At 57.2% G+C, this 26989-nt stretch overlaps 2 protein-coding genes across 2 annotated transcripts; one reads left to right on the top strand and one right to left on the bottom strand.

Annotated features, from left to right (window-relative positions):
* The first annotated feature begins 228 nt into the window (after positions 1-228).
* Positions 229-15509, top strand: Il27ra (interleukin 27 receptor subunit alpha). Its single transcript, XM_027955100.2, has 14 exons — positions 229-377; positions 766-883; positions 3573-3730; positions 3816-3973; positions 5765-5924; positions 6025-6098; positions 8566-8749; positions 8838-9026; positions 11764-11865; positions 11939-12097; positions 13568-13693; positions 14108-14201; positions 14367-14460; positions 14753-15509. Exons 1-14 carry the CDS (start codon positions 284-286, stop codon positions 14936-14938), a joined length of 1896 nt encoding a protein of 631 aa, XP_027810901.2. The 5' UTR covers positions 229-283; the 3' UTR covers positions 14939-15509.
* A 46-nt stretch (positions 15510-15555) lies between these two features.
* Palm3 (paralemmin 3) lies at positions 15556-23976 on the bottom strand. Its single transcript, XM_071601997.1, has 7 exons — positions 23936-23976; positions 21526-21574; positions 20354-20434; positions 19613-19755; positions 19415-19499; positions 17566-17611; positions 15556-17470 (listed from the first exon to the last, which is right to left on the bottom strand). Exons 1-7 carry the CDS (start codon positions 23974-23976, stop codon positions 15840-15842), a joined length of 2076 nt encoding a protein of 691 aa, XP_071458098.1. The 3' UTR covers positions 15556-15839.
* Between the last annotated feature and the right edge of the window lie 3013 nt (positions 23977-26989).

The following is a 26989-nucleotide window of genomic DNA, read 5'->3' as shown; positions in this document are numbered from 1 at the left end:
CTGGGGGCGGGAAGCGGGGGCAGGTTTCCGCGGAGCCCGGCACCGCCACCCCGCCACCGAGTCCCCCGGACGCCCCGGGCCACCCCCACATCCCCCGCCCAGCCCCAGCCCGCGGAGCCGGGGACTTTCCGCGGGGCAGGGGACGGGGACGGGGAGGGACCCAGTCAAGGTGCGGGGGCGGGGCGGGGCGGGGCGACCCCGCCCCCGGCCGTGCCGGAGGCGCAGAGCGAGCGGCCGCGCGGGGCCCCGCAGGGCTGGGCGGCACCGGGGGTCCCGGGGAGTCATGCGGGGGCGCGGGGCTGCCCGCTTCTGGCCTGGGCCAAAGCTCCAGCTGCTGCTTCCGTTGTTCCTGCTGGTCCCCCGAGCGCGTCCCCTGGGTGAGTGGCGGGCGGGATCGCGCCCTGCGCTGTCGGCCGCTGCGCTCGCCGCGGAGCGCCCCGTCTCCAGAGCGCGGCGCCCAGAGGGGCGAGGGCCGGCGGGAGAAGCCGGGGAGCGGGCGGCCGCGCGGTGGGAAGGGAGCGCCGCGCGGGGGTGGGAGCGCCCGGGTGTGTGACAACAGGATGTGGCTGACAGAGAGGAGGAGGAGACGCTTTGCCCAGAGCCCGGGCAGGGGTGCCCAGCGCCCCCACCTTCACCCACTTCTGTTAGCGACCCCCGAACGCCCTCTGGCCGTTGTTAGAAGCCCCGGAAAGTCCAGTTTGAGGGATGTTCAGGCGACAGGGCTATTTGACCCCCTTCCTCGGGACCCTCTGCCTCCCTCTCCAGGCGGCCCTGGGCCACTGCAGTGCCACGGAGTTGGACCTTTGGGGAACTTGAACTGCTCATGGGAACCTCTTGGGGACCTGGGAGCCCCCTCTATGCTGCACCTCCAGAGCCAGAAATAGTGAGTATCCGGGGGAGTCTGGGGAAACTGAGGCATTGAAGGTGGCCACTCAGGTCCCAGCTTGCTCTGGGCGAGGAGATTCAGGAGTTCGGCCCCCCGCAGCCCCAGTCCTCCCCAACTCTGCAGCCCACCTAATTCCAGATCCCTTATATTCTTCTGCCTGACCTTTCCTTCTCTGAGCCTCCCTTTCCTCCCCTTTTAAAGTGGTAGTAAAAATGGAACCTGCTCCCAGGGTTGAGTCTGAGGGTTCAATGAGGCACATGGCAACGAGAAAACGCTTAATACTTTTGAAGCTGTTTTATTATCGCTGTTTAACCTCAGGCAAGTAGTTTGACCTCTCTGAGCATACAGACAGATCAATCTGTTGCTCTGGATTGCAGCTGTGAAAGAGGTAGATTAAAAGCCCAGCCCTCGTGGGGTCCAGAGTTCAAGGCAGAGACCCGAGTTCCTTCACCATAAGCCACATCGTGGGTACTTTTTTCTTCTTCTTCTTTTTAATGGTGGTTTAAATACACACAAGGCAAAATTTACCATTAGTGGTTACCGTTAGCAACCACTTCTAAGTATTCCATTCAGCAGCCTCAAGTACACTCACAATGTCATGCGGCCACCACTGCCCATCCCCGCAAGTGCGCGTTTTAGCTGGTAGAACGCGGAGAGTGGGGGACGTCCCCTCTCCTGTGTGAGTGAGATGAAATTCCCGTAACAGAACTGTTCTGAAGTGCACAGTTCAGAGGCATCGAGTCCCTTTGCGGTGTTGGCCACCAGCCCCGAACCCAGGGCAAACCCAGGCACGCCTGTCCCCCTCCGTCTGGTCCCTGGCAGCCTCCATGGACTTCCATGTCTGGATTTCATGCCTGAAGCTTTGGAGTCACGCGACACGTGGCCTTCGGGGCTGCCTCCCCTCCCCTCCCTCTACCTCGCGTGTCCCGGGTCCCGTCTGTGATGTGGCATGTGGTGTCTCCATTGTCCTGCGTGGGGACAACATGCCCCGCGTGTGTCTTCCCAGTTTGCTCCATTCCCCCTAGAGACGCGGGTTGTCTGGCTGTTGGGGTGTAGGGCTGCCCTGTGCCTGGGCCTGCGAGTTCCTGTTCCGGTCCCTGTTCCCTTCCCTGGGGCCTGGGGCCGGGGGTGGCGTTGCTGGCTGAGAGTCCGCTCTGTGTTTAACGTTGAAACAGTACCTGCGCCTTGCCTTTCGCATTCCCACCGGCCTCGTTTCCCCACATCCTCACCAATACTTGGTTTTGGGGGAGTCTTCTTTTTTGTCTTGTTTTCGTGACTGAGGCGTGAAATCCAAGCTTTGGGGCTCTCCTCAGCCTCTCCCCCTTCCACACACACATCTCATCCTCCATCAGCAAGCCCTAGCGGCTCCCCCTTCCATGTGACCCGCGACCCTGCCGTTCCTCCCAGGTCCCCAGCACCTACCCTGACCCACCATTGCCACTGGCCAGGGCTGTGCTGTCGGGTATCTTCTGGTCCCTGGTTTCCAGGTCAAACCCCACACTCTTAACACCTGGGCCAGCGCACACCCCTCCTCTGCTCAAGAACATTCCATGGCTCCCACCTCATTCAGAGCAAAAGACCAAGTTCTCCCTTCAGCCCCTGAAGCCCTGTACAATATGCCCCATCACTTCTCCACCTCTCCTCCCCCCACTCCTGCCATTGCTGGCTCCCCCCCAGCCACGTGGGCCTTTCTACTGTTTCTCAAACACCAGCCACAGTCTACACCTGGTCTGATTGCTCGTCATATCCCACCACCTGGCATGGCTTTGACTGTAGGCTTCGCTTCCTTTTCTGCCCCTGGAACAGCTCCAGAGGGCAGGCCTTTGTTTGGGTTTTCGTTCTAGTCTCTGCTTCTAGAACTTGGCTGTTTGTTGGCTGAATGGTTGCATGGACCTGAATGTGCATATGTACAGTAGGTGCTCAATAAATATCATAACATGCACAGATGTTCCTCCTATTGTATAGTCAACCTATTGTAAGTTAAAAATAGTGTGAGTCACAAATGAATCGCGCTGGGCGGGGGGCGCAGTCAGTGGTAGAGTGCGTGCCCAGCCCGCCCAGGCCCCAGGTTCAATCTCCAGCTCAGAGGGCCTCCCTGGGCCTGCGCATGGGCAAGAGCATCTAATGAAAAGCCTCTTTTATGACTAAGTGTCCAGCCTCTCGTGAAATTTATCGAACACTTCATTGAAATGGAAAAACGAGAGTCGTCCTGAATCGCCGGCCCAGGAAAAGATCAGAATTTACAACAAAATAACTGCGTGTGGTGCTGGGATGGGGCCCAGGGCCTTGCCCGGGCCAAGGGCTGCACCACGGAGCCCCACCCAGAGCTCCAGACCCGGAACACGGTTTCCACCGAACGCTCCACCTGCACCACCGTAAAGTTGAAAATCTCCAGTGGAGCTGCCACCATGGGCGACCCTCTGGATCAGGTCCCCAGAGCTGTTTATTCTCCTTTGGTGTTTATCCCCCTCCCCGCTCCGTCTTTTCAGCTGGATGGTTATTGCCCTCATCTCGTGGGTGAGAAATGGAGGCACAGAGAAGTCAAGCTCTTTCCTCCAGTATACACAGCTCCGAAGCACCAGCGCCGGGCTTTGAACCCAGGCGAAGGCCAGCTGTTCCAAGGGCCGTTGTCCCGTGGCCCTGGCTCCAAGCTGGAGCCGTCTCATGCTCACATCTCTCCTCACAGCCATTCCAACAGAACCCGGACCGTGGCGGTGCCCTCGGGGCAGAGCTGGGTGACGGTTCCTCGGGAGCAATTCACCGTGTCTGACACGCTGCTCGTCTGGGGGACCAAGGCAGGCCAGGTCCTCTGGCCCCCCGTCCTCATCAACCTGGAAACCCGAAGTAACGTGGCGGGGGGTGGGGATCTCTGGCTGGGGTGGGTGGTTCTGGGGGCCCCGGCTCACTGCGCCCCGGCCTCCCTCCCCAGTGAAGCCCAGAGCCCCCCGGCTGCGTCCCGAGGTGGACTTTTCAGAGGACGAGCCCCTGGAGGCCACGGTGCAGTGGGAGCCACCTACCTGGCCACCTCATAAGGTCCTGATCTGCCAGTTCTACTATCGAAGATGCCCAGAGGTGGCCTGGACTCTGGTGAGTCCCAGGGACCCTCTTTCCCTGCCCCGTCCCCAGCAAGTCCCGGGGCATCGTCTCCAGGTCGGAGCCCAGCCCTGGGCTCGCTCTGCACCTGCCCCAGTCTCGTGCGTCCTGTGCCCGATGCCTGCCCCACGTCTTCCTCCCACAGTCATCTACAGCCAGCCCCCCCACTTCCAGGGGCGCTGCGCCCCCAGTTTATCCAGATGGGAAACACGGGGGGCATCGGTCGGGGTATGTGTGGACTGTTTTTCTTGTCATTGTCCCCTAAGCAATGCAGCGTAACAAATAGACAAGCAGCCTTGACGTTGTGTTAGGTTTTACAAGTCGTCCTGAGAGGGTGGCCAGCCTGCGGGACGACATGCTGAGTCCTGTCCCAGGGCTGGGCTGTTTTATCGAAGGCACTTGGGCATCTTGGGATTTTCGTATCTGCAGGGTCCTGAAACTGGTCCCCTGAGGGTGCCCAGGGCTGGCGGTGTAGGTCTCACACAGGCATCGATCAGATACACTTAGAATATTTCAGAAGCTCAAAACATCTTTCTCCTTTTCTGGGAATCAGTAAAAGTCCTGGAGTGGCTTGAGTTAACCTTGAAATAATAACATGGCGACGTTCAGAGAACACCCGCGTGCGCCTGCCCTGCTCTGGGTTCTCTGCAAACACGAGTGTATTGAATCCTTCCATGAACTTGTGGAGGTTGCTGGCTTTGACTCCTTCCCATTGTACGGAGAAACAGTGCAGCCTGGCTCTCAGCGACAGTCAGAAACAGGTGATCAAAGCCACTGAGCCTGGCATGGTGCCTGTGGTCCCAGCTACTTGGGAGCTGAAGTTGGAGGATGACTTGAGTCCAGGAGTTCAAGGCCAGCCTGGGCAACATAGTAGAACCCCATCTCAAGAGAAAAAAAAAAAAAGGTAGATATCCATTTTATACTTCTCTTTATACAGAGAAGTTAGGCAACTTCCCCAAGATCACACAGCAGGAAAGTGGAAAACAAGTCCAGAGCATAGGGGACCCCAAAAGGAGTAGAGGGACCCAGGCAGGCAGTTGAAGAGCACCACCTGGAAGTTGTATAGGTATTTCCTTTCATATTTCAGTGGCTGAGAACACTGTCACATGGTGGCATCTGATTGCAAAGGAGTCCAGGAAATGTCCTTATTCTTGGCAGCCATGTTCCCAAATAACACTCCGGGGTTCTCTTCCCAAAGGAAGAAGGGGAGACTAGACGTTGGGAATATTCAAGTGCCGTAGCCACGGCCTTAGACACAGAACGCCAGGACGGCCGGGCATGGTGGCCTAGCTGGTGTGCACGTGGAGTCCCAGCCTCTCAGGAGGCTGAGGCAGGAGGCTCACTTGAGCCAGAAGCTCCAGGCAGCTGGGAAGCATAGCGAGACCCCGCCTCCTCCAACAAACGGAACAAGACGACCGACCCCATAAAGAGCAGAGCTGCCTTCATTGTGATCGTCTGGCAATTTAGAGCAGGACGAGGGGGCTCTGGACCCTGGCTCCCTGTTACGAACTACTCTCAATGGCTCTGTGACCTTGCGCAAGTCACTTTCCCCAGCGGGGCCTCAATCTCCTCACCTGTAAAATAGGGCCGATGCTGGAACCTCCCACCTGCCTCTCTACGGAGCGTGTAGGATGAGCAGCTTCTCTCTCTCTCTCTCGGGAGGGACGTGTTCTGGAACCCGCTCAGCCCTGGGCACACCGGGAGGGTCGGTCGCCCGGTGACACATGGGTTCCAGAGCACCCTCAGCTCAGAGCCGCCCGTCTCTCTCCCCCGCCCTCCTTCCAGCTGGAGCCCGAGCTGAAGACGGCACCGCTGACCCCCATCGAGATCCCAGACCTGGAGCTGGCCACCCGCTACGAGGTGTCCGGCCGCTGCCGGGTGGACACAGAGGCCGAGCTGTGGGGCGAGAGCAGCCCGGTGCTGTCCTTCCAGACGCTGCCCTCTGGTGAGGAGTCCAGGCTTGCCCAGGACCTGGGCCCCTTTTCTCGGAAAATCTGGCCGATCCTGTCCCTTTCATTTGCCCCCCGTTTCCTCATCTTTGCCAGCTCCAAAAGACGTGTGGGTGTCTGGGAACCGGTGTGGGCCCCCGAGCAGACAGGAGCTGCTGCTTCTGTGGAAGGTAAGCCCTGGGGGTGGGTCGTTTCTCTCCAAAACCCGAGGGCACCGGCAAGACAGGGGACTCTGCTGCCCCCTGGAGGTTGCTTCAGGGATTCAGGGCGAGATGCTCCGGGGGCCTGGCCCACCCAGGGCCAGGAGCACACCTCCACCTGTGTCAGCCGCCTGAGAGACCTGACACCTGGCCCAGGTACAGAGGGGCGGCAGGTATGCCCTACCTTCATATTTATTTATTTAATGAATGCAGTGTTAGGGACTGAACCCCAGGTCTCGTGCATGCCTGGCCAGCACTCTACTACTGAGCTACACCCCCAGCCCCACACTTTGAAAAAAAGGTTTTTTTTAGTTGTAGATAGACACAATGTTTTTATTTTATTCATTTATTTATATGAGGTGCTGAAGATCGAAGGCAGTGCCTCACACATGCCAGACAAGTGCTCTACTATGAGCCACGGCCCCAGGCCACCCCTAGTTACTATATTAACCAACTTTACAGATGAAAAGAATGAGACTCAGAGTTTGCACCAGCCACACAGCGACAAGGAGCAGAGCTGAGATTCACTGGCTTTCAAACAGTGGTTATCAGCTCCAGTGTCTTCATTTTATGATATTTTATAATATCCATGTACTATGCCAAAATGAAATATGTAGATAACATAATTCATGTATTCATATGTTTTAAAATATACACATGAGGCCCGGTTCAGTGATGCATGCCTGTATTCCCAGTGACTCACGAGGCTGAGGTAGGAGGATTGCAAGTTCAAAGCCAGCCTCAGTAACTTAGGAGGGCCTTAAGCAACTTAGTGAGACCCTGTCTCAAAATTAATATTTTTTTAGTTGTTGATAGACCTTTTTATTTTATTTATTTATATGTGGTGCTGAGAATCGAATCCAGTGCCTCACACATGCCAGGCAAATGCGCTACCGCTGAGCCCCAGCCCCAGCCCTGAAAAATTAATATTAAAAAAAAAAAAAAGGTTAAGGATGTGGCTCAGTGATAAAGCATCCTGGGCTCAATCCCCAGTTCAATATCCAGTATGTATGTATGTATATGTGAATATGTGAACACACACACACAAGAAAATCTTAAATTGGAGCATTAAGCAGAAAATGAAGAAGAAATAAGGCTACTACATAAATGGCAAAAGATTCAGTTCACCAGGATTACATAAGAAGACTTAATCTGTATGTACCTAATAACATGGCTTCAAAATACATAAAGCAAATATTGGCAGAAATATAGGAGACATGTATGGGTCCATGATCATTGTGAGAGATTTTAATACATTTTTACATTCAGTAATTTACATAATAAGCAGATTGAAAACAAGCTAAGATCTAGAAGATTTGAACATATGATTACAAACTTAACCTCATGGACTTATCTATGAAGCATCAGAACACGCATTCTTTTCATATACACACAGAATATTTACCCAAATCAACCACGTGCCAGGCCATAGACCAATTTCCAGGTACCTTAGATGGGCAAGGTGGTTGAAAGCATGGATTGGATCCTCAGGCCTGAAAAAAACAAGTCTGTTTTTTGAATCAGTTGAATTATTATGCAGGTCTTCTGTCTAAGTTAGTTTCCAGTGGGGATGATATTAAAATTTCTCAAGGGGCATGGGACAATTTTGGTTTTTGTTTTTCAGGACAGTGTAGCATCTCTGATTATCGCCCATCAAATATTAAACATGGAAGCTACCAAAAATTTCCACTTATTTGCCCAAAGCCCCCTGGAAGGCCCCATCCCCTTTGCTATACCTATCCCTGAGGACCAATAGTGGGGAAATTTGAAATCCCTTAGAAATGCACAGGACAGAGAAGAAGGACTCAGGAACAAAATTTAAAGGGATACCCAAGAACTCACTATTTGAGATAAATAATACATTAATGCAATAATTTTAAAAATCACATCAGCAAACTAGAGTCCCAGGACCAGGTATCTCTCTTTGCAAATATAGTTTGATGGTCACTGGAGCCAAGAATAGGGTGAGGAGATCAGGGCAGGTCACACCAGTGGAGGACTGGATCTTGTCTTTATTTATTAATGTTTGTAGAGCTGGGATTGAACCCAAAACAAAGTTCCTGCAAGTGCTCTACCACCAAGCCACCTTCCCAGCCTAGATCCTGGCTTTATGTAAAATCTTGATATTTTGTTGGTCATAAATTTCTGCATTAATTTTGATTTATTAAAATACCACCGTCCGGTGTTGTTTAAGTTGGTTACTGGATTTTTGGTATCCCCCACAACTTAAATTTTATACCCAAAGAGAGTATCTCTCTCACCTCCCCTCGTCCTGGCCCTCATCCATACCCCACCTCTGCCGTGAGTCCCTCTGAGGCTCAGTCCCCTCCACTGCGACGTGGAGGGGACATCGTGCCTCACTGACAGGTAACCTCACCCCGATGCAGGGTGGGTGCTTGAAAAGCGAGGCGCATTAACCCTTCTCCCCCCCCCACAGGCCCCCGGGCCCTGCGTGCAGGTGAGCTACAGAGTGTGGTTCTGGGTTGGAGAGAAGAGTCTGACTCAGGAAGGGGTCCCCTGTTGCAAGTGCTCCGTCCCCCCCTGGGCAGAGTGGGCAGGGGTGTCTGCTGTCAACACCACCAGCTGGGAGCCACGCACGAACTTCTCTTTGGTCTGCTTGGGTAAGAGGTGATGGACTTCCTCAGAGCCTTGGAGGCAGGGGAGGGGCTTCCTGAGTCAGCAGCGAGACTTCTCTGCCCCACCCTCTAGCTCCAGACTCTGCCCCCCATGATGTGGTGGTCAGCGGCATCCCCGGGAGCACGCAGCTGCTGGTGACCTGGCAACCAGGGGACAGGGAACCACTGGAATACGTGGTGGACTGGGCTCAAGATGGGGACACTCTAGAAGACCTCAACTGGGTCCGGCTTCCCCCTGGGAACCTTAGTGCTCTGTTGCCAGGTGAGGCCTCAGGACAAGTTGGTTCCTATCTGTATTAGTCCATTTTCTGTTATTTTAACACAATACCTGAGGGTACTTATAAAGAAGAGGGGTCCATCTCACAGTTTGGGGGGCCCTGAGCATGGTAAGCATCTGCTGCTTCTAGTGAGGGCCTTCATGGCTGCAGTACAACATGGCGGATGGCATCATGATGGGAGTGTGTAGGAGGAAGAGACCACAGGAAGCCAGAGAGGGTTCAAATTAAGCAAAGAATAAAGAGGAAATAAGGTTGTTACATAATGGAAAAAATATTTAGTTTACCAGGATGATGTAAAAGTAGTTCATCTGTAAGTACCTCATAACATGACTTTGAAATACATAAAGCAAAACTTGACAGAGCTACAGGAGACATGTATGCATCTGCAACCATTGTTGGATTTTTTTAAAAAAAAAATTTAGTTATAGATGAACACGATATCTTTATTTTGTTTATTTATTTTTATGTGGTGCTGAGGATTGAACCCAGTGCCTCACATGTGCGAGGCAAGCACCCTGCCACTGAGCCACAACCCCAGCCCCATTGTGGGAGATTTTAACACACCATTCTCGGTAATTTCCTCTCGACAGAGAATGGTCAGGCTCACTCTTTTCTTTTTTTCCCCCGGGATGGGGATGGAACCCAGGGCCTTGTGAATGTAGGCCAATGGTCTACCACTGAACTACACCCCCAGCCCAGACTTACGCTTTTATAACTTACTCTCATGGGGAGTGACAAGGCTCTCATGAGAACCTTGATCTTTTCCAAGGGTAGCCCCCCTAGAGACCTAACTATCTCCCGCCAGACCCCACCTCTGGGGGTCCCACGTCTCCATACACAGTACCTCCATACTAAGAACCACGCTTCCAATATACGAACCCTTGGGGGAGTCACACTCAAATCATATCCAAACCATAGCCCCACTCCAGCCATTAAAGGAGAGTTGACTGATGGGTGGGCGAGAGAGAGACAGAGAGAGAGGGTTAGAGTTAGTAATTCATGCAAGAAATACTCACTGGCCACCAGCCACAGGCGAGGCTCTAATACAGGCACTGGGACTCCGCGACACAGCTGATGAACAGTGGCATGTACTTTAAGCATTAAATCATTCAAACTTCCTTACAAAGTAGGTTTCTCTTATTATCATGCTCAATTTATAGATGAAGAAACAGGCCCAGGGAGGTTAGGTAACTTGCCTAAGTCTACACAGCACGTCAGTGGAACAGCCACTGTGTGAACCAGATAGTCAGGCTCCTGAAGCCAAGCCCTGAGCCATCATGCCGAAGCATTTTCCTCTCAGCCTCGTCCCTACCCTCATGCAACTGACATTCTTGTGGGGTGGGCAGCTCTCCCACAAAACAAAATAAAGAAACAACCCAGGCATTTCTTTAACATAATCAAGGAAAAAGGAAAGCAGAGGTTATTTTGGAAAGAAAAATTAGAAGATGATCCTCTGGGGAAGTGACATTTAAGCTGAGGAAAGAAAAAGGGAGACCTGAGGATATTTGAGGGAAAAGCATTCTAGGGTGAGGGAACAGCCCGTACAAAGGCACTGGGGCAGGAATATGCCCAGTGGGTTGGAGGGACAGCAGGGGGGTGGTGTGCCTAGAGTGGAGTGAAGGGGGACAATGGAGGAGGTCATGGGGTAGATTATGCAGGGACTTTGGGGAAGACTTTGCTTTGGGGCAGAGTGAGGTGGGAGCCATAGAGGATTCTGAACGGAGGAGGGAAGTGCCCTCACCCAAGTGCTCACAGGTGCCCTCTGGCTGCTCTGGGGGGAAGGGACCGTGGGGCCGGGAAGGGCAGGAGCTGAAGGTTGGGGAGGGAAACGGTGGGACAGGATCAGGTGGGGACCCGGGTTGGGGGAGAAGCAAGCAGGCTCAGGTTAGGGGGTCCTGGTTGGCGGGGCTTCTGTGTGTTGCATCTGAGACGCCTGTCCGTCCGCGGCCCCCCACGGGAGCCTGTCCTGGGTCTGCCGGGTCCTGGGGTCTGAGCGGGTCCTGGGAGCCGTCTGTGGGATGCAGCACCTGGGGGGACAGTAGGGCCGCGAGTGAGAAAGCTGGGACAGTCCCATGGCCCACGAGTACCCCTGAGCCACGGGGAAGGACCCCGGCCCTGAGACCCCCGGCTCGGGGACGCTGTGCAGAAGCCGCGGGTTTCGACGGGACCTCGAGGGCACCCCGACCACGGGGCGCTGCCCAGCCCGCCCAGGTCTCCCCTGCCAGCGCCCAGTCCGCGCCTCCCGGCTGCCTGCAGCCTCTTCCTGGCCGAGGCCGCTCTCTGGTCAGGGGCAGGAAGTGCTGGGGAAGGGGACCCTCGGCGCAGCCAGGGACGGTCATCGTCATCCGCGGACGGTCATGGTCATCCGCGGTGGGGAGAACCCGGCTGCTCTCTGCTGCCCCCACAGGTTCCCAGCGGCACTGAGCGCGGTGGTCCCCCTGGGGACCGGACTCCTCCTTTCCCCTCTGGGGCTGCTGGGGGTCAGGCCCAGGGACGGAGAGCGGCCCCTCACCAGGGTCTGCTGGCCCTTCCCTCTCCCTCTCCCTCTCCTCGTCCCTTCTCACGGCCCTCCTGGTTTTTCTGGGTGGCCTTCCAGATAGACCACACCCCAGTCCCCATCCCAGGGTGTCCTCTGGGGACCCAGTGAAGACACTCCCAAGTGGGAAGTGGGCAGGGAGGGAAAGCCGGCTTTAAATCGCTTTTTGTCCCTTTGCCTCCCAGGGACTTTCCAAGGAGGGGTGCCCTATCGGATCACAGTGACAGCGGTCTTTCCTGGGGGCTTGGCCCCCGCCTCCTCGGTCTGGGCTTTCCTGGAGGAACGAGGTAGGAAATGAGGCTGGAGGGCTGGGGGGTCCTGGGACCCCAGCAAGCTTCCACCTACCGGACTTCTCCCCAGCACCCCTGGCAGGGCCGACCCTTTGGAGACTCCAGGATGACCCCCCAGGGACTCCCACGGTGGCGTGGGAGGAGGTCCCAAGACACCAGCTCCAGGGCCACCTTACTCACTACACGTTGTGTTCAAGAAGTGGGACGAACCCCTCCGACTGCACCAATGGTGAGCCTGCTGCCTCCTGCCCCATGTCCCCCGGCCCACACGGGCCCCTTGTGCTCCCCCTCCTCCCATGGGGACATGATGTCATTAGTTCCTTAAGGGACAATAACCCTCTTGGCTATCAGTGAAATGGCCTCTCATTGGGCCATTAAAAATGAAGACTCCAATCTATATTTATTGACAATGAAAGATGCCTGACATATTTTATTAAGTGGAAAAGATAAAAGGATTACGAAACTCTGATATGATTCCTTTTTTGGTAAAATAAACCGGTATTGAAGCCAGGCGTGGTAGTGCATGGCTGTAATCCCAAAGACTCGGGAGGCTGAGGCAGGAGGATCACAAGTTGGAGGCCAGCCTGGGCCGCTCAGTGAGACCCTGTCTCAAAATGAAAAATAAAAAGGGCTGGGGGGGTGTGTGTGGCTCGGGTTAGAGCATCCCTGGGTTCAGTCCCCAGCAAATAAAAAAAGGAGGTTTTTATTTATTTACTTTGTACTAGAGATTGAACCCAGGGTGCTTAACCACTGAGCCACATCCCCAGCCCTTTTTATTTATTTATATTTTTATATTTTTTAGTTGTATATGGACTTTTATTTTATTCATTTACTTATATGCGGTGCTGAGGATCGAACCCAGTGCCTCGCACACGCTAGGCAAGCGCTCTTCCACTGAGCCCCAGCCCCAACCCTTTTATTTTTTGAGACAGGGTCTCATTAAGTTGCTTAGGGCCTCCTTAAATGGCTGAGGCTGCCCTCTAACTTGCAAGCCTCCTGTCTCAGCCTCCTAAGCCAATAGGATGACAGGCATGTGCCACCGTGTCCAGCCTCAATTCATTTTGTTAAAAAAGTAAATAAGAGTCATTCTGGGAGGTCTAAATGCCTCTGCCAACTCCCACCGGGTTCCAGACAGGGGAGGGATGTGTCACTGTGTGTGCTAGGCGCTGACAGAGCCCCTGGGAATGTGGCCTTTAAGGAGTCACTTTTGTTTTCAGTCCAGGGCCTCACTACGTTGCCCAAGCTGACCCTGGGCTGCGGGGCCCAACACCTCATCCCAGTAGCTGGACCACACGCGTGCCCTTGATCATTTCTGTTTTCTTTTTCCATTTGTACTGGGGACTAAACCCGGGGTCCCCAGCGGGCTGGGCACCACTGTTCCGCTGAGCTACAGCCTGAGCCTGGGACCTGACTTTCTAACGGGTGACCCACCGACAGACAAGCCAAATACTGTCTGCACGTGGGCCAGATGGTGATGAGCTCTGGGCTGAGAAGAAAGCAGGGAAGGTGGCGGGGGTGCAGGGGCACAGTTTTAAAGGGGTATTCAGGGAAGAGCTCCCTGAGGAGTGACATTTGAGAGAGAGAAGGAGGGAACCACCTGGGTATCTGGGGGACAGTGTCACCAACAGAACAAGGAGCACGTACCAAGGTCCTGAGGCAGAACTGCCACCTCCCCAACCTCTCTGGTTGTGTTCTTCAGTGAGCAGCAGCACCCGGATCGCCACTCTGCCCAACCTTCACTGGGGTCCCTGTGAGCTGTGGGTGACTGCCTCCACCATTGCAGGACAGGGCCCACCTGGCCCCAGCCTCTGGCTTCACCTACCAGGTAGGGGCCTGGGGTGGAACTGCAGGCTCCATTGGAGGGTAGGGGACAGTAGAGACGTTACACAGACCGCAGTGGGTGGACAACCTTCTGCTTGATGGGGAGGATTATTTTTTAGGGGTGCTGAACCCAGACCCCGGTGCATGCCAGGTGGGTGCTCTGCCACGGAGCACCCCAAGTCCTTGGAGGCCTTTCGAGTCTGCTGAATGCTGTGGTGACACTCAGGCAGGCGTGTGACCTGCAGCTTCACCCCACACCTGACCCTGACCTGCCCTCCTCGAGGCCGCACCCCCGCCCCGGGATTGTGCCTCCCTAGGCCCTTCCCATGGGGCCCTGCCCGCTCCCCTCCCCAGGCCCTGCCTCGGCGTGGGCCTGTCCCTCCTTGGTGTCCACACGGTCTCTCCTCCCACCTTCCAGATAACACGGTGCCATGGAGAGTTCTGCCGGGTGTCCTGGCCCTGTGGGGGCTGCTCCTGGTGGGCTGCGGCCTGAGCCTTGTCATGGCTCGAAGGTGAGGGGTCAGGCCCGCGGGTCTCTGCCCTGGTGCCTGGCGCGGGCACCAGCTGAGCTCCCGTGGGGGTTGGGAGGAGGCCTGCGGTCTGTGACAGCCCGGTTTCTGCCCCTGGGCCCGCCTCTGGCCACAGGGACAGCTGCTCTGACTCCTCCCTGCTCACAGGTGCCTCCACCTGCGACAGAAGGTGCTGCCCCACTGGGTGTGGGAGAAGGTTCCTGACCCCGCCAACAGCAGCGCCGGGCAGACCCACGTGGAGGTAAGCGCCCGCCCACTGTGCCAGGCGCCAGGGGGCTCCGGAATCCCAGGTACTCCTGGGGCGGAGCGGGGGTCGCGGGTTCAAAGCCAGCCTTGGCACCTTAGCCAGACTCTGGGTCAAGAGAAGGGCTGGCGCGTGGCTCCGTGGTCCAGCGGCCTGGGCTCCGTCCCTGATGCTGAACACCCCAAACAGGTCAGCTGGGAGAGCCCTCTGGGGAGTTAGGGGTCCCGGACAGGGGGTGTGAGGAAGTGGGGGGACAGGAGGAGAGGGTCTCAGTCTCATCTCTTCCCAGGAGGTGTGCCAGGCCCCCCCTCTGACTGACTCGCCTGTCCTGAAGGTAGAGGAGATGGAGCCACCAGCACCTAAGGAGCCCCCCCAGTCCCCCGCCCCACTTCACTCTGGGTATGAGAAACATTTCCTGCCCACACCAGAGGAACTGGGCCTCCTGAGGCCCCCCAAGTTTCAAGATCTGGTCTGAACCTTGCCCCAAGCTGGGGGCTGCAGGACAAGCCAGAAGGGTGCTCATGGATGCTGCTCCCCAGCCCCGGGTTAAACCTCTTGACAGATGAAGACACTGAGGCTCAGAGAGGCTGAGTCACTTGTCTGAGGACACCCAGCCAGGAAGCGCTGAGGTTGAAGGACCCCTTCAGAGAAGGGCCCAGCCCCAGCAGGGAATGGACGAGGAAGTGAAAGAAAATGTATGCAATCCGAGAGCCGCCGCCGCTGCCTCCGGAAGTCTGTCCTGCCAGAACAGAACTGCACTTGGGCACGGTCCTTTGCAGCTAGGTCAGTCGTGGACTGAGGTCTTCTTGACAACAGGGTGGGGGCAGACGGAACCTGAGCAGAAGTGCCCTGTGCCAACATCACGTGGGCAGCCTTAAAACCCTGGTGGAGGCTCTTCTCTACACCTGCTCCCTTTCCTGTGAGCTGGCACAGGCGCTCGCTGGGGCCACACCCCAGGGGACATGGGAGGTAACTGCGTGGATCCGAGCCTGAATCCCTGAGGGACCGCGTGGAGCGGAGCCACAATAAACGCTTGTGTCCTAATAGCTACTGCAGCCTGAGGTGTTTTTGCTGCGGACTGACTCTGGCCTCTCGCTGGCTCCGAGGGGAAGCGCGTCCTCAGTTTCCCCCCAGGAGACGATGAATGATTCTTTGCTAACACCACGCACACAGTCAAGCTGTCCGAGTGCTTTAAGGTTTTATTTTCAAGTATAAAGGCTTTTGTCACAGACGGGAGCCAGGGTCACAGGCAGTGGGCCAGGTGGACGTGCAGGCCAGCTGGTCTGGTGGGGCCCGTCTGTGCCTGGAACCCCCTGCCGGGTGCCAAGAGGTGAGGTAGCTGTGGGCGGAGCCGGGCGGGGGCTGGGGGCGCGGGCTCACATCAGGGCGCAGCACTGGCACGTCTTCTGCTTGGGGCCCCTTGCCTCCTCGCCCTCGGCCGGGGCGGCCGGCTCAGGCTGCCGGGCGGGTGCATAGGTGGGCGCGGGGTGGGCACTGGGGTTGGCTCTGGGCCTCCCCCGCTGGAGCAGAGGCTGCCTCTCGGTGGGCTGCTGTGGGGCCGGGCTGGCTCTCAGGAGGGGCATGGTGTCCCCCGGGGGCCCCTGGCTCTCCGCGGGGGTTCGGAGCTGCCCGGCTTCCTCCTCCAGGGTTGCTCCTTGCTTCTCCAGGGGCCGCGGTCCCTCCCCTGGCCCTGGCTCCTGCTTGACCCCAAGGGTGGCCCCGGCCTCGCTCACCTCCCCCTGGGACTCGGTCCTTTCCCCAGACTCTCTCTGCCCTCCTGAGCTCAGCTCTTCCTCAGACCCCTGGGTCTTCTGTGCCCCTGAGGCTTCCTCACCTCCTTCCCCCTCTGCCCCCGAGGCTTCCTCACCTCCTTCCCCCTCTGCCTCTGATGGCTCTTCAGTTGCCCCTGGCATTTGCTCACCTCCTTTTCCCTCCACTCCCAGAGCTTCCTCCTCGTCTTTCTCTGCTGCTTGCTTTTCTTCCCTTCTTTCCTTCTCTGTCCCCAAAGGCCCCCCAACTTCTTTTCTCTCCACCCTGGACGGGTCCCCAGCTCTTTCCTCTGCCTCTGGCTTCTCCTGGCCCCTTTCCTCCTGTGCCCTCAAGGGTCCTTCACCATCTTTCATCTCGGTGCCCAAGGGCTCCTCAGCCGCGCCCCCTCCCTCACCTCCTCCTCCCTCGGGCTGCTGTGGCCCCTCACTTGCATTCACAGCTGTGGCCCTCCCTGTCCCTGGCTTTGCCTCACTTTCCTCACCTCCGGCCCCCGGGGATCCCTCTGCTCGCCTCCTCCCCCCCTCCCAGGCTTCCTGGCCTCCCCCCTCTGTCACCACGGGCCCCTCCAGCCCCTCCATCAGCAGCTCCTCCCAGTCCTCGCTGAGAGTCGCTCTTTCCACCCAGATGAAGGACCCCTCCTCTCCTCCAGAGCCCCCCTGCCCCTCGCCCTCGGGGCTGCCCCGGGGAGCACCTTCTCCCTCCTGGGAAGCATCTCCCTGCAGTCGCGGCCGGAGCCCTGGCGAGCTGGTCAGTGTGGCCGCTGGGCCCACCTCCCCGCCGGCCTGCGACTCGGTGCCCCCCAGCCCCTCCCAGACCACCTCCGCCACACCCCTGTCCTCCTTCACCCAGGCTGGGAGCTCGGTGCTGCCAGCCCCCTGCCTGTCCCCAATGGCTTCCAGCACCACCTCCTCCACCCTAGCCTCCAGCTCCAGGCCCGTCCCCGTGGCACAGTCCTCCGGGGCCCGCAGGCCCTCCCACACCACCTCCAGCACGCCCGCTGCTTTGGCCTCCACTACACCCTGCTCTGCCGCCGCCCCCAGGCTCAGCTCCTGCTCCCTGCCAGGGCTGGGTCCAGGGCAGGGGCCGTTGGCTTCTGGGGAGGTCCCCACGGCCCCAGGGACCTGCCTCTGTGGTGGCAGAACCCCCGCAGCCTCCTCCTGGGGCTCAGAGGGGACCTCTGGGGATGCGCCCACCAGTCCAGTGGGCAGGGAAGCTCTCTTGTCCGGCTCAGACTGGCCTGGGCGTAGGTCAGGAGAGGAGAGGAAAGGGCAGGTCAGGGCAAGGAAGGACCAAGGGACCCTCCTCCTCATCCCTTGGGGCTCCAACACCCACCTGCAAGACCCGCCTCCATGGTGGGTTGGGAGACAGGACGGTGACTCTGCAGGGAGGGCAGAGACCAGGTCAGGTGGGCCCTGTCCCCTCCTCCAGCCTCCCTGCGGGCCAGTGCCCCTCCCCTCAGCCTCCCGAGCCTGTGTGTCTCCCACTGCTGCAGGTCACACACGACAGGTGCTTCGACAAGGCTGTGCTCACAGAGATGATCCCTGTGTTAGGAGCCTCCTCTGCCAGCTACTGGGTCAGGGCACACAACGATGACGCTCAAGACTATTGTTATTGGACTCATTTCCGTGAAGGAAGGAGGTGACAAACAGGCATAAGCAGGGCGCGGGGGGCACACGCCTGTCATCCCAGCGGCTCGGGAGGCTGAGACAGGAGGATCGCGAGTTCAAAGCCAGCCTCAGCAAAAGCAAGGCGCTACGCAACTCAGTGAGACCCTGTCTCTAAATAAAACACAAAATAGGGCTGTGGAGGTGGCTCAGGGGTCGAGTGGCCCTGTGTTCAATCCCTGGCACCGGAACAACAACAACATAAAAACAAGAACAAAGAAACATAAACATAAAGAAATAGATCATGCCAGGCAGTGAGAAGGGTTATGGAGAGGCACAAAGTCAGGAAGAGGAGCTAGGGAGTGGCTGGGAGGCGAGAAGGGGCCTCCTGTAGGTATTAAATGCAGAGGGCCTCCCGATAGAGGTGATGGAACAGAGACCCAAAGGGTGTGATGAAGCAGTCGGGAGTCAAGAGGTGGGGAAAGGCATTCCAGGCAGAGGAAATAGCAAGTACAAAGGTCCTGAGGCCACCATGAGCTAGGCAAGTTAGAGGAATAGAAGAGAGGGTCATTGTGGCTGGAATGAAACAAAGGATTAAGAGGAGAAAGATGGGCTCAGGCAGGGCAGCAGGCAACAGCTCTGCAGGCGACCTAGGCCCGGCTCCAAGGATGGCCTCAGTCTCTGACTCCATCTTCCTCTTTCCAGCCGTCGGGCCTTTGTCAGGACTGTCCTTTCCACTCTTTGCGAATTCAACCTAGATGTCACTTCTCCTTTTAACTTACTGATGCTCTTGGGACCCCCAGGGCCTCACACATGCCAGGCAAGCCTTCTGTGGCTGGGCTCCACCCCCAGTTCCACAGGTCGGCCTCCCCTGGGTGACCCTCCACACTCAGGCTCCCCCCCTCACAGCTCTTTTTTTTGTACCTGTCTCCTCCCCTAGACCGTGAGCTCCCCGAGGCCCAGACCAAACCTTGCCCATCTCCAGCCAGGAACAGCCGGCCGACCCCAACCCCAACAAGAGCTTTCCCCCAACCCAGCACCCAGCAAGCTCCTGGGGCTAAGGGAAGACAGGAGGGGTGGCACTGTGGAAGACCCAGCCCTCTGCGGACGGGTGTGAACCTTGCTGAATCTTTTGGACTTCAAGGAAAACCTAGAGAGCCAGAGTATTGTTATTGCTATTGTTACTGCTATTGCGTCACACCCCCAACCCTTTTTATTTCATTTTTAGACAATCACTATATCTCTGGTGACCCTTTCTGACTTCCAAGGCCGGATCCCAGGGACATCTGCCCACATTTTCTGCCGACATTCCTCAACAGGACCATACTAACAACCCAAATCCAAAACTTCCCTGTGCCTGCTACCAGTGCTATGATCTCCTGGACGCTCCCAGGGGCGCTTCCACGGTGTGCTGTTGCTATTCCCACTTTAGAGATGGGGAAACTGAGGCAGGGAAACCTACTTGCCGACCCCCTCCAAGCAAAGAAGTAGCAAGAGGGGGGTTCAATGTATCGCGCTGAAGGGCTCTTGGAGAAGGCCACACCCCCTCCCCTACCCACCACTTCTTAGTTCCTCACCTGTCTGCGCCAGGTGAGCCTACCCAAGGGTTTGTGCTGGGCACCTGTGGACGCACTTTGCAACAGCTGCAGCTCACTCTGGAGTCTGAGGGAGAGAAGCAGGCTGCTGGGTGCTGGGTCCTCAACTCAATTTGCCCCCTTCCCCAGTGATCCAGAGGTCTGGCTGGGCACCCGGGTGGGAGGGTGGCGGACACTCACGTGAACAAGCTGTCTTCTAGGTTTCTGATGCGAGCCTGAGCCTGGCCTTCCGGCGACTGGGGGTCCTTGGAGCCGGGGTCCTCGGGCTGCTGTGGCCCTTCAGCGGCCCCATCCATTAGCCAACGCTCCCGGAGAGATTTCCTCTGGGCATGGAAGGGAACCCTGGGCTGGACATACAGACTACCCTACCCCAGGTGGGTCTCCTCCTGACCTCACCTCAGTAGATTCCTTACTGCCCCACAATCACCCAGAGGGGACACACATCGGGCTGGGATACGTTGATCTCCAACACCTCCAGATGGAATAAACACCCTACTGCCAGCCAGCGATGGCTTTCCCAGGCTGGGACACACACCCCTCTGTCCCCGCAACCCGCCCAGAATGGGCAGAGACCTCGGGGCCCCCACAACTCCTCCAAAACAAGACAGAGGCTCCCAGAGGTGAAACCAACGTCCTTCCCTACGGCCCCTCCCTACCCCTAAGCTGCCCTATGGCTCCCCTGGTGTCCCCCAAACTAGGACAAAGACCTCCTGGGTTCCCATGCTCTTCCCAGAGTGGGACTGCTGTCCCCATGACCACCCCGCCCCATGCCCTCTCGGGCTGGGAAAGACGCCCCCCAAGCTGCGACCGACGCCTCCCTATTGCCCACCCCCCCAAATTGGGCAGAGGTTCCTGTCGCCCCGCAAACCGACCCGCGCAGACACCTCCGCCTCATGCCCCAGGCCCGGCCAGCGCCCCAACCTTGAGCCGCTCCACGCGGAGTTTCTCCTCCTCCAGTTCCCGGCGCGCCGCGCGGATCTGCTCCTGCAGCCGCCGCTTTTCCTGCGCACAGAGGACCCGGAGCTGCCCGCCGCCCGGGCGGGGCCCGCGGAGCCTCCGCCCCCTCCGCCCTCCTCCCCGGGGGCTCCCCCGGCTCCGGGGCTCCCGGCCCCACGGGGCGGCCCAGCGCGGTGGGCACCCGGCGGGGAGGGGGCTGCGGAGGCGCTGACTCAGCAGCCGGCCGAGGGGCGGGGGGAGGGCGGGGCGGGGGCGGGGCCGGCCGCGCCCGGGATGCTGCGGAAGCCTCGCCGCGCCCAATGGGGGTCGGTGGATGGGGGGGCCCGGGGGCGGGGCCTTGGGGTGGGCGTCCGAGGCGGTTGAGAGCCTTGCGGTCGGCTACCGGGTCCATAGGGATGGGAGGGGGTCCAAATACTGGATCCAAGGGAGGGTGCTACTGACATGGGGTCCGAAATGGGGGCGTCCGTCAGAGACACTGGGCTGGAGAGGTGGGGTCCAGAGAGATGGGGGTGGGTACGTGGGGAGGATAGGGAGATGGGTGGCAGAGTCAGGGATCAAAGCTATAGGAGCGCAGAGGTGGGGATCAGAGATGGGGTGCAAAGGTGGGGTCAGAGGATGGGGGTACAGAGGGGTGGTCAGACATGGTACAGAGGTGGGGATGCAGAGGGGGCTACATAAAGTTGGGGCTCTAGGAGATGGGGTTCAAAGAGGGAGGAGAGAGAAATGGAGTGGAAGGATGAGAGACCCAGATAGGATCAGTGTGATGGAGGTCCAGAGGAGCGGGACAGGAGGAACCCTGAGAGATGGAGGTCCATAAGGAGAGGCTCCTCCGAGACAGGGTGCAAGAGATGGGGCTGTCCGGGAAGCCCGACTCAGGGAGGAGGCTCCGATGAGGCAGGTTCTGGGAGTGCCGGGTCCACAGCCCCGCCATCCTGGGGTGGCATTGACTAGACAAAGGAGCCGGGGAGGGGAGGGGGCTGAGGGCTTAGAGCCCTGGGCAGGGCCGGAGCTTAGGACTCTGCTCCCCTCTTCACAGTGACAGACTTGCTCCCGGGGTTGGGGGAGACCAAGAAGCCTGGGGTTGGGGGGCGTTCCCCAGGGCGCAGGACCAAGCGCTCTGGGAGGGTGTCACTTACCGCAATGACCTCCAGCCGCTGCCGATAGAGGGAGCTCTCGGCCATGGGCCTGTGGGGAGAGGGCAGGGACTGCGGATGGGGCTTTCAGGGCCCCCAATTCCTCAGCGAGCAGACCTCTGACACTCCCCTCTTGGCCAAGAACTTGGCGTAGCCGACAGGAGAGCCCAGGGTTTGCCTCTATTTCCCCTTTGCACCTGGGAGAAGCCAGGGCAGAGGACAAGGGAGGGTCTTGTGAGGGGATACAAACAGAGACCAGGCGGGTCTCCTAGTCCGAGATTGCCTCCCTTGGCCTCAGTAACCTGATCTGTAAAATGGGTGTGAATAGCTGAACCGCCTCCCCTTCTCGTGTATCCATACAGGGAAAAGCATAAGGACGTAGTGCTCCAAAAAATAGTACATTGTTTGTTATTCATCATAATTTAAATAATACCCATGAGCGATTCTATTGATGACTAATCATGATAACTATTCCAAGTCTGTCCTACCAGAAATCCTCAAATCCTGCCACACCTTCTGTGGACCTCTCCTCCTATCCAGGATCCCTTACCTGCTGGGAGGTGAGGAAATCTGGGGAGAGAAATGGCCATCCCACCGTTGCCATGGTAACTCCTGAGCTGCCTCCTCCTCCTGCCAACCCCCTCCTGGGACAAGGGTCCCTGGGTCACGCTCCCTAGTACTGGACTCTGAGCTTCAAGGAGCGGGACTTGTGGTTTAAGGTTTAACCCGAGCCTCCCCATCACCGTCCTGCTCAGAGCACCTGCCTCCCAGCCTCCTTCCTGGTTTTCCCTGGACGCTGGAAGCTGACCGGTGCTCAACGCCATTAGGAACCTGTCATTGTCACTTTGGCCCTTCATCGTCATGGACGTGTGCTGAGTGCTGACTCTCTTGCTACACCGGCCGCACTTCCATATCTAGAAAGTGACATCGAGCTGTCTGTTGTTGTCCCCACCAGCCAGGGCTGGGTGCAGAGAAATCCTCAGAGGTTTATTAATTTGGATGCTAACCTTACTAGGGACCATTATAGCCTCACCTTCAAGCTCCAGCTGGGACTTCCCAGACCTCTACTGGCCACACCATGAAAGCATAATGGCACTTGCTATATATAGTGTCCTAAGTGCCCTGTGGGGCTTCCGCTGGGCTCCCACAGCCACCTCCGCCCGCCTCTCCTGCCCCGACCAGGATTCTCTGGCTCTAGTCCACCAGCCGGCTGACCTTCCAACCACGAACAGAAGCAGCCGACCGTCAGGGAGCTCGTCCCCGTGCCAGGCGCTGTCTTAATGCCTCCCACACGGCACCCTCTTTAAGCCTCCCAGTGCTCCCTGGAGGTGATAGTACCATTGTCCCCATACTACACAGATGGGGAACCTGAGGCTCTGAGAAGTGGCAGAAACACTTGTTCAAGGTCACGGAGTCAGGAGAACTGGAGGCACTCATGCCCCAAATAGCAGACCCTGGGCGTGGGGTCCAGGAACCTTCCATTTGGCACCCAGGAGGCTGGAGGTAAGCCTGGGATCCTGATTTCCACTGGGGACCGTCGTCATGTTTGCAGGGCATCCCTAAGGAAGCCCAGACTCCCTGCTTATAGGTTTGTCCCTGGGGGAGGGCTGAAGTCCCTTCTCTGCCGTCCTCTCCCCAAGATGTAATCTCCCTCCTCTCCTCTCTCTCGCTGGGGGGGGATTGGGTTCCCGTTGCTAGGCAACCAGGTTTGTAGTTGGTGAATAATGTAGTGGAAGACCCAGAAGGGTGAGGAACCGAATTGGGGACCCCACTGGGGGAGCCCCCTTTCTAGAACTCTTCACAAACCCTAGAACCCCTCTACTCTCTAAATTAGAAGGCCTTCCCATCTCACATATTAAAATACTCCCCCCACACCCTTTGGTTCTGTTTATCTCTAACCATGAGATGAGATCCCTGTGGTGGCCCTAGCCTGCCTGTTGCCACCAGGAGTAGTTAGTTGGTGGCCATTTCATGAAGCAGGTCATCTTTTCGATTTTGTCATTGTCTCTCTGAGCTGGGGAGCTCTTCATTTCTCCTGTCGGATGTCAGGCACTCTGGCCATTTGATGGGGGATGATTCCAGGGGCCAAGTGTGGAAGCAGGGGACCCCAGCATTCCCCGCCCCCCTGAACCCGGCAGTAGCCCCACCCCCAGGCTGGACTTTGGGCTCTTGGTCTGCCAGCAGAAAATCCCTGGAGAAGAAGGTGTCGGGGAGTTCACAGCCCCCACCATAGTCTCCGGGGCAGGGGCCACTGAGGAGCCCATGCGGCTGGCCCCTGCCCTGTCCACTCTCTTGGGTTTCCTTAGGAAAGTCCAGATGGGGCTCTGGGCTCCCAGGCAAGGCCAGCATCCCCCCCAAGCCCCTTCCAAGCCCGGCCCTCGGCCCTCCAGCCCCGGTGACCCCAGACACTTACATGGGTGTGGCTGGAGACCAGGCCTGGCTCTGCAGGGCCATCTTGCCCAGAAGCCCACTTCCCAGTCTCTGAGTTCGAGACCCACTACCCGCTTGCCTGAAGGTGCCCTGGAGGCCGGGACTGGGCTGGTGGGAGGGGGGCTGCAGGGCGGCACCCGGAGAGCTGGTCCAGCTGGTTTGGGCCGAGGCTGGAGGTGCACGGAGGGGGGCTGGGGGCTGGCGGCCGTTCTGGGAGGCACTATCAGCTATCTGGATAAATTATTTACCAGCCGCTGGCCTTCTTGCTGCACCGGGCTGCCTCCGGCAAATGCTCTCACATGTGCGGTCAAGCAGGTGGGCGAGATGGCAGTTGCTGACCTCCACCCTCCAGGGCATTCCCCGTCCTTTGGTCCTCTGTCAGGGCACGTGAATGTCATTCATGGCATGCACACTAAGAAGCCGCAGGACTCCCTTCAAGACCTGGCTCCACCGGGGGAGGAAGGGACCTCTGCTCCAGCCAGGGAATTCTGGAGGCCAGAGGCTCAGCACCAGGGGACCCAGGAGGCTGGAGCAAGCCTGGGTAACTGTGGACATCTTGCCTCAGGTTTCTAGGCCTCGGTTTACCCATCTGTGATATGGGAGATTCAGTCCAGGTGGCCTCCAGAGCCCCAGATACTCCTTAGGTAAAGTTACAGGAGCGAGTGGTGACCAGCAAGGTCTGGAGAACTTCCTACCCAAACCTTGAGGGTCCCCTATTTTGTACCATTGCATTCTTAAAGGGCCAGCACCCTCTCTCTCAGCTGACTGCACATTTCATGTAGCCCTGCTCCTGTGGAAGTAATTTCCAGGATGGGGCAGGGGTCCCTCTGCTCTCCTGCGGCCCTCAGTGCTTCCCCCATCCCAGCCCCGGTCAGACTTTAGGATTCTGACCTTAACCCTGATAAGAAGCTCTTGCCTGATGTGGGCCCCACACATTAGAGGACATTCCACTAGGGACTCGTCCCATGGAGCAAAGAGCACAGAGCAAACAAATGTGCTTTCTAAATCTTGATCTTCCTCTACTGGACCCTACTTAGGGGGCCCAGGGTCAGCTGTGAGCAGAGGGGTGAAGAAGAGCTTGGGTACGAGATGAAGTGTCCCTAGAGCACGCACCCAGCTCCCTGCTTCTGGAGAGATGGGGGTTGGGAAAGAGGGGGGCTGGTTGAGGGCTGAGATCTCCTGTGTCCCACATTCTAGTACAAAGCTCTGGAACTCCTGGGCTTAACGTGATTATCCTGCCTCAGCCTCCCAAGTAGCCAGGACAACAGGCACGTGCCACTGCCACTCGGTCGGGCTGACTTCATTAATTATTTTTGTTTGTTTTTTTGAGACAGGGTCTCCCTGTGTTGCCTTCGCCTGAGTCTCCCAAGTAGCTGAGATAACAGGTTGCTCACCACCCCAAGTGGCTAAATTATTTTTTAGTCATGGTAAATCATACATGACAACACTTACCATTAGGGGCCTTTAGCACATTCATGATGGTATGCAACCATTGCTTCTACCTGATTCCAGAACCTTCTCATCATCCCAAAAGGAAACCTCATCTCCCCTCCCTCCAGCCTTGACAACCACCCATTGGTTTTATCTCTATGGATTGGTCTGCTCTGGACATTTTGTGTGAATGGAGTCGTACACTCTGTGGCTTTTTTTTTTTTTTTTTTGGTGGGGGTAACCAGGGATTGAACTCAGGGGCACTCGCCCACTGAGCCACATCCCCAGCCCTATTTTGTATTTTATTTAGAGACAGGGTCTCACTGAGTTAGCACCTCACTTTTGTTGAGGCTGGCTTCAAACTCGAAATCCTCCTGCCTCAGCCTCCCAAGCTGCTGGGCTGACAGGCGTGCGACACAGTGCCCGGCTAAATACTGATTTTTTAAACAACTCATGTACCAGATGGCATTCCAGGTGTGGAAGAGTTGGGTATGGAGGTGAGTAGAACAAACAGAAAATTCTGTAATGCTGCTCACTTCCTGGTGTGGGGAGGGAGACAGAAAACTCACAGATATACAAAGAAATAAAGATGATGGGTGACACCTGCAGTTGAGGGGGAGGAGGAGGTGTTCTGTTGTTGTTTTGTTTGGTCTTGGTTTTCCTGGTGCTGGGGATGAACTCAAAGGCCTTATGCTGAGTTACAGCCCGGCCTCAAGGGTGGGTTCTTGAGAAAAAATGGGGATGGGGTTAAAGAGGGACTGCTGTTGCAGGTTGGGCAATCGGGGACCCCTTCTCTGAAGAGGTGACATTTGAGCTGAATAGCAGGAGTCAGTCATGGGATGAATCATTCCCTGCGGAGGGAAAGAATGCCCAGACTCTACGGTGGGAATTCCAATGGAGAGGTTGGAGGGAAGCATGAGGGCTGGGATGACGTGACCCAAGGGACGGCACAAGATGAGATCTGAGAAGAGGGCAGGGCTTTCTGGCCCACCGTAGGGAAATTGGGTTTTTATTCTGTTTGGTGGGAGCATTTGGAGGGAGAGGTGACGGCTGGGACAAGGGTGAGAGAAGTGGATGAATTCAGAATATATCTGGAGGCAGAGCCACAGGGGTTCGCTGAGATTGGAGGGGAAAGAGAGAAATCGGGGCTGCCTCCTAGAGTGTGGCATGAACAGGTGCAGTTGTGACTCTTGGTGGGGAGGAGCAGGGTGGGGGGATCTAGAATTCAGTCTTGGAAGTGTTTGGGGAAATCCATCAGACTGACGCTGTTGGACGTGAGTCCAAAGCCCAGGGGAAACCCAGGGCTGGGGACATAAATTTGGGAGCCACCAGCACAGAGATGGTGCTTAAAGCATGAGATTGGAATTTTTCAGGGTCTGTGTCGTAGCAGGAAGAGATCATGTGTTCAAAAACAGTAACCGATGAGAACTTAATGAAGCAACCATTTACAAAGGTCACCCGTGGAGGCCCAGTAGATTGTGTACCCTCTTGACCCCCAAGGAGAGCCATGTGGAGCTGCTACTGGGATGTCCCCAAAGAGGCTTGGAGGGAGAGGACATGGAATTAAAATCCTGGGCTTGCTCTTCTTTCGCCCTTCTGCTGAAGC

Source organism: Marmota flaviventris, chromosome 1 (genome assembly GCF_047511675.1).
Source record: "Marmota flaviventris isolate mMarFla1 chromosome 1, mMarFla1.hap1, whole genome shotgun sequence".
NCBI lineage: Eukaryota > Metazoa > Chordata > Mammalia > Rodentia > Sciuridae > Marmota > Marmota flaviventris.
The sequence above is the reverse complement of the archived record's forward strand: the minus strand, read 5'-3'. Positions and strand labels throughout refer to the sequence as shown.